The sequence below is a fragment of the Cervus canadensis genome, chromosome 1 (genome assembly GCF_019320065.1).
Source record: "Cervus canadensis isolate Bull #8, Minnesota chromosome 1, ASM1932006v1, whole genome shotgun sequence".
NCBI classification, from domain to species: Eukaryota; Metazoa; Chordata; class Mammalia; order Artiodactyla; family Cervidae; genus Cervus; species Cervus canadensis.
In genome coordinates, this window is record NC_057386.1 from 100,257,652 (window position 1) to 100,261,025 (window position 3,374).

Here is a 3,374-nt window from a genome sequence, read left to right on the forward strand (position 1 = left end):
CAGCACAATTTGTCATAGACAGGAAAATAAACAGTCTCCTAAAGCACTCTCTGTCTGATGAGTAACTTGGAATACATTAGGAAACATTATTTATTATCAAGAAATTGTTCTCCCTGACTGTATGCTCTGAAAATAATAAGAAATGAGCACAAACAGTTACAAGGCTCACTAAAACATTATTTGTTTGTAATGGCTAAAAATGGAAATAAACTTATTTAAAATTTTGTTAACTTTTTCGCAACGGGTTTGCCGCCAGGACACAGGTGTCGTGAAAACCACCGTTAAACCTAAGCCAAAATGGGAAAAGAGAAGACCCACATCAACATCGTTGTCATTGGGCACGTAGATTCAGGGAAGTCTACCACAACTGGCCATCTGATCTACAAATGTGGCGGGATCGACAAGAGAACAATTGAGAAGTTCGAGAAGGAGGCTGCCGAGATGGGAAAGGGCTCCTTCAAATATGCCTGGGTCTTGGACAAACTGAAAGCTGAACGTGAGCGTGGTATCACCATTGATATCTCCCTGTGGAAATTTGAGACCAGCAAGTACTATGTTACTATCATTGATGCCCCAGGACACAGAGACTTCATCAAAAACATGATTACAGGCACATCCCAGGCTGACTGTGCTGTCCTGATTGTTGCTGCTGGTGTTGGTGAATTTGAAGCCGGTATCTCCAAGAATGGGCAGACCCGTGAGCATGCCCTTCTGGCTTACACTCTGGGTGTGAAACAACTAATTGTTGGAGTTAACAAAATGGATTCCACTGAGCCACCCTACAGCCAGAAGAGATACGAGGAAATTGTTAAGGAAGTCAGCACCTACATTAAGAAAATTGGCTACAACCCCGACACAGTAGCATTTGTGCCGATTTCTGGCTGGAATGGTGACAACATGCTGGAGCCAAGTGCTAACATGCCATGGTTCAAGGGATGGAAAGTCACCCGTAAGGACGGCAACGCCAGTGGAACCACCCTGCTTGAAGCTCTGGATTGCATCCTGCCACCAACTCACCCAACTGACAAACCCTTGCGTTTGCCTCTCCAGGATGTCTACAAAATTGGTGGTATTGGTACTGTCCCTGTGGGTCGTGTGGAGACTGGTGTTCTCAAACCTGGCATGGTGGTCACCTTTGCTCCAGTCAATGTAACAACTGAAGTGAAGTCTGTAGAAATGCACCATGAAGCATTGAGTGAAGCCCTTCCTGGGGACAATGTGGGCTTCAATGTCAAGAACGTGTCTGTCAAAGATGTCCGTCGTGGCAATGTGGCTGGTGACAGCAAAAATGATCCACCCATGGAAGCTGCTGGCTTCACAGCTCAGGTGATTATTTTGAACCATCCAGGCCAAATCAGTGCTGGATATGCACCTGTGCTGGATTGTCACACAGCTCACATCGCTTGCAAGTTTGCTGAGCTGAAGGAGAAGATTGATAGTCGTTCTGGGAAAAAGCTGGAAGATGGCCCTAAATTCTTGAAATCTGGTGACGCTGCCATTGTTGATATGGTTCCTGGCAAGCCCATGTGCGTCGAGAGCTTCTCTGATTATCCTCCCCTGGGCCGTTTTGCTGTGCGTGACATGAGACAGACAGTCGCTGTGGGTGTCATCAAGGCAGTGGACAAGAAGGCAGCGGACAAGAAGGCAGCTGGAGCTGGCAAGGTCACCAAGTCTGCCCAGAAAGCTCAGAAGGCTAAATGAATATTATCCCCAACACCTGCCACCCCAGTCTTAATCAGTGGTGGAAGAACGGTCTCAGAACTGTTTGTCTCAATTGGCCATTTAAGTTTGATAGTAAAAGACTGGTTAATGATAACAATGCATCGTAAAACCTTCAGAAGGAAAGGAGAATGTTTTTGTGGACCATATGTTTTGTGTGTGGCAGTTTAAGTTATTAGTTTTTAAAATCAGTACTTTTTAATGAAAACAACTTGACCAAAAATCTGTCACAGAATTTGAGACCCATTAAAAAAAGTTTAATGAGAAAAAAAAAAAAAATTTTGTTAAATTGAATTGATGATATATCTCTGTATTTTTTAAAGATAAGGGAAAGTTCTCAAAGATTTAAATAGCGTATATAATATTTGGGGCTTCCCTGCTGGAAGCGGCAAAGAATTCTTTAGTGGTAAAGAATCCGCCTGCCAGTGCAGGAGATGCCGGAGACTTGGGTTCGATCCCTAGATTAGGAAGATCCCCTAGAGAAAGAAATGGCAACCCACTCCTGTATTCTTACTGGGAAATCCCACGGACAGAGGAACCTGGCAGGCTACAGTCCGTGGGATCAGAAAGAATCAGACATGACTTAGCAGCTAAACAACAACAATACAATATTCGAATATTGTGAAAGAATACATGAAATTTTATTATACAATGACTTAGTGAGAAGACAAACTTGGGTATCTGTTAAGCATATAGAATATGAAAAACAACATAGAGACTCAGCATCTGATACTTTTAGCCAACAAGCTAGAGAAGTCTCTCGAACAAATATACAGTATGCTAGACACAGCATTGTGTAATATTTGATACAAAGATATATAACAATAAAAGGGAAATATACTATAAATACATGTATAGTGTTTTTCCCTGAGCATATTTTGAGAAAAATGAAATTTCTTATTATGCTAAGTAGAGTATAATACAGTGAGTTATTTTTAAGTACTCCAACTACTTTTTATAGTGAAGCAAAATTCCTAGCCAAAAATGTGGAATATCTTAGCTTTGGGTATCTATTAGTTAATCTGATTTCATTTTAGATCTATTACTAAGACTCACCAGATTTTTCACTTTCATCCCCAAGTAGTTGCTTAATTCAACAGAAAATAATTAAGGGAAAACACTAATGTTGGAGAAAAGTGCAGGAGTCCAATGTGGCCACCCCCTGGAAGGCTGCACTCTGCACTCTGAGCAGGTGCCTTCATGAAGCATGCAGCTAATGATGCTATTTCTCTACTCCCACAGCTCACCACCGCTCACTCTTGGAACTAGTCAATCTCACACCCTGAAAGCTCCAGGGCAATCTGGTTTTCGGGCAGAGAGGGGCCCATCACTAGTAGGACATTTCTCCTGGTGCACATCATATGGATTCTCTTATTCTATCCTGTGATTACTGCCTTGTGCCCCTCCTCCAGACCTGTTTGGTCCCTTGCCTGTGCCACAGGCCTCCAAATCCTGTTCTGCAGTGCTCGTCATCAGATCTGAGGCCAAAACCACCTGTCACATCTGACACTCCTTGTCCATCTGTCCAAGTAGAACTTCATTACCTGACCAACAATCATCTAACTCTAAGACGCACTCTGAAAACTCATCAGTTGCCAGCTTCTCTGCTCACCTGTAATCTGGAATATGTCAGAGGATACTGGTTGGAAGCTCAG

General features: G+C 42.9%; 1 protein-coding gene across 1 annotated transcript; it reads left to right on the plus strand.

Moving 5' to 3' along the window:
• Positions 1-235: 235 nt before the first annotated feature.
• On the plus strand, positions 236-1,998 carry LOC122453644 (elongation factor 1-alpha 1-like). The gene has a single exon (XM_043487727.1). It carries the CDS (start codon positions 298-300, stop codon positions 1,699-1,701), a length of 1,404 nt encoding a protein of 467 aa, XP_043343662.1. The 5' UTR covers positions 236-297; the 3' UTR covers positions 1,702-1,998.
• Positions 1,999-3,374: the final 1,376 nt, after the last annotated feature.

Coding starts and splice junctions, on each gene's coding strand:
- LOC122453644 (XM_043487727.1), top strand. CDS start 298: ATGGGAAAAGAGAAGACCCACATCAACATCGTTGTCATTGGGCACGTA.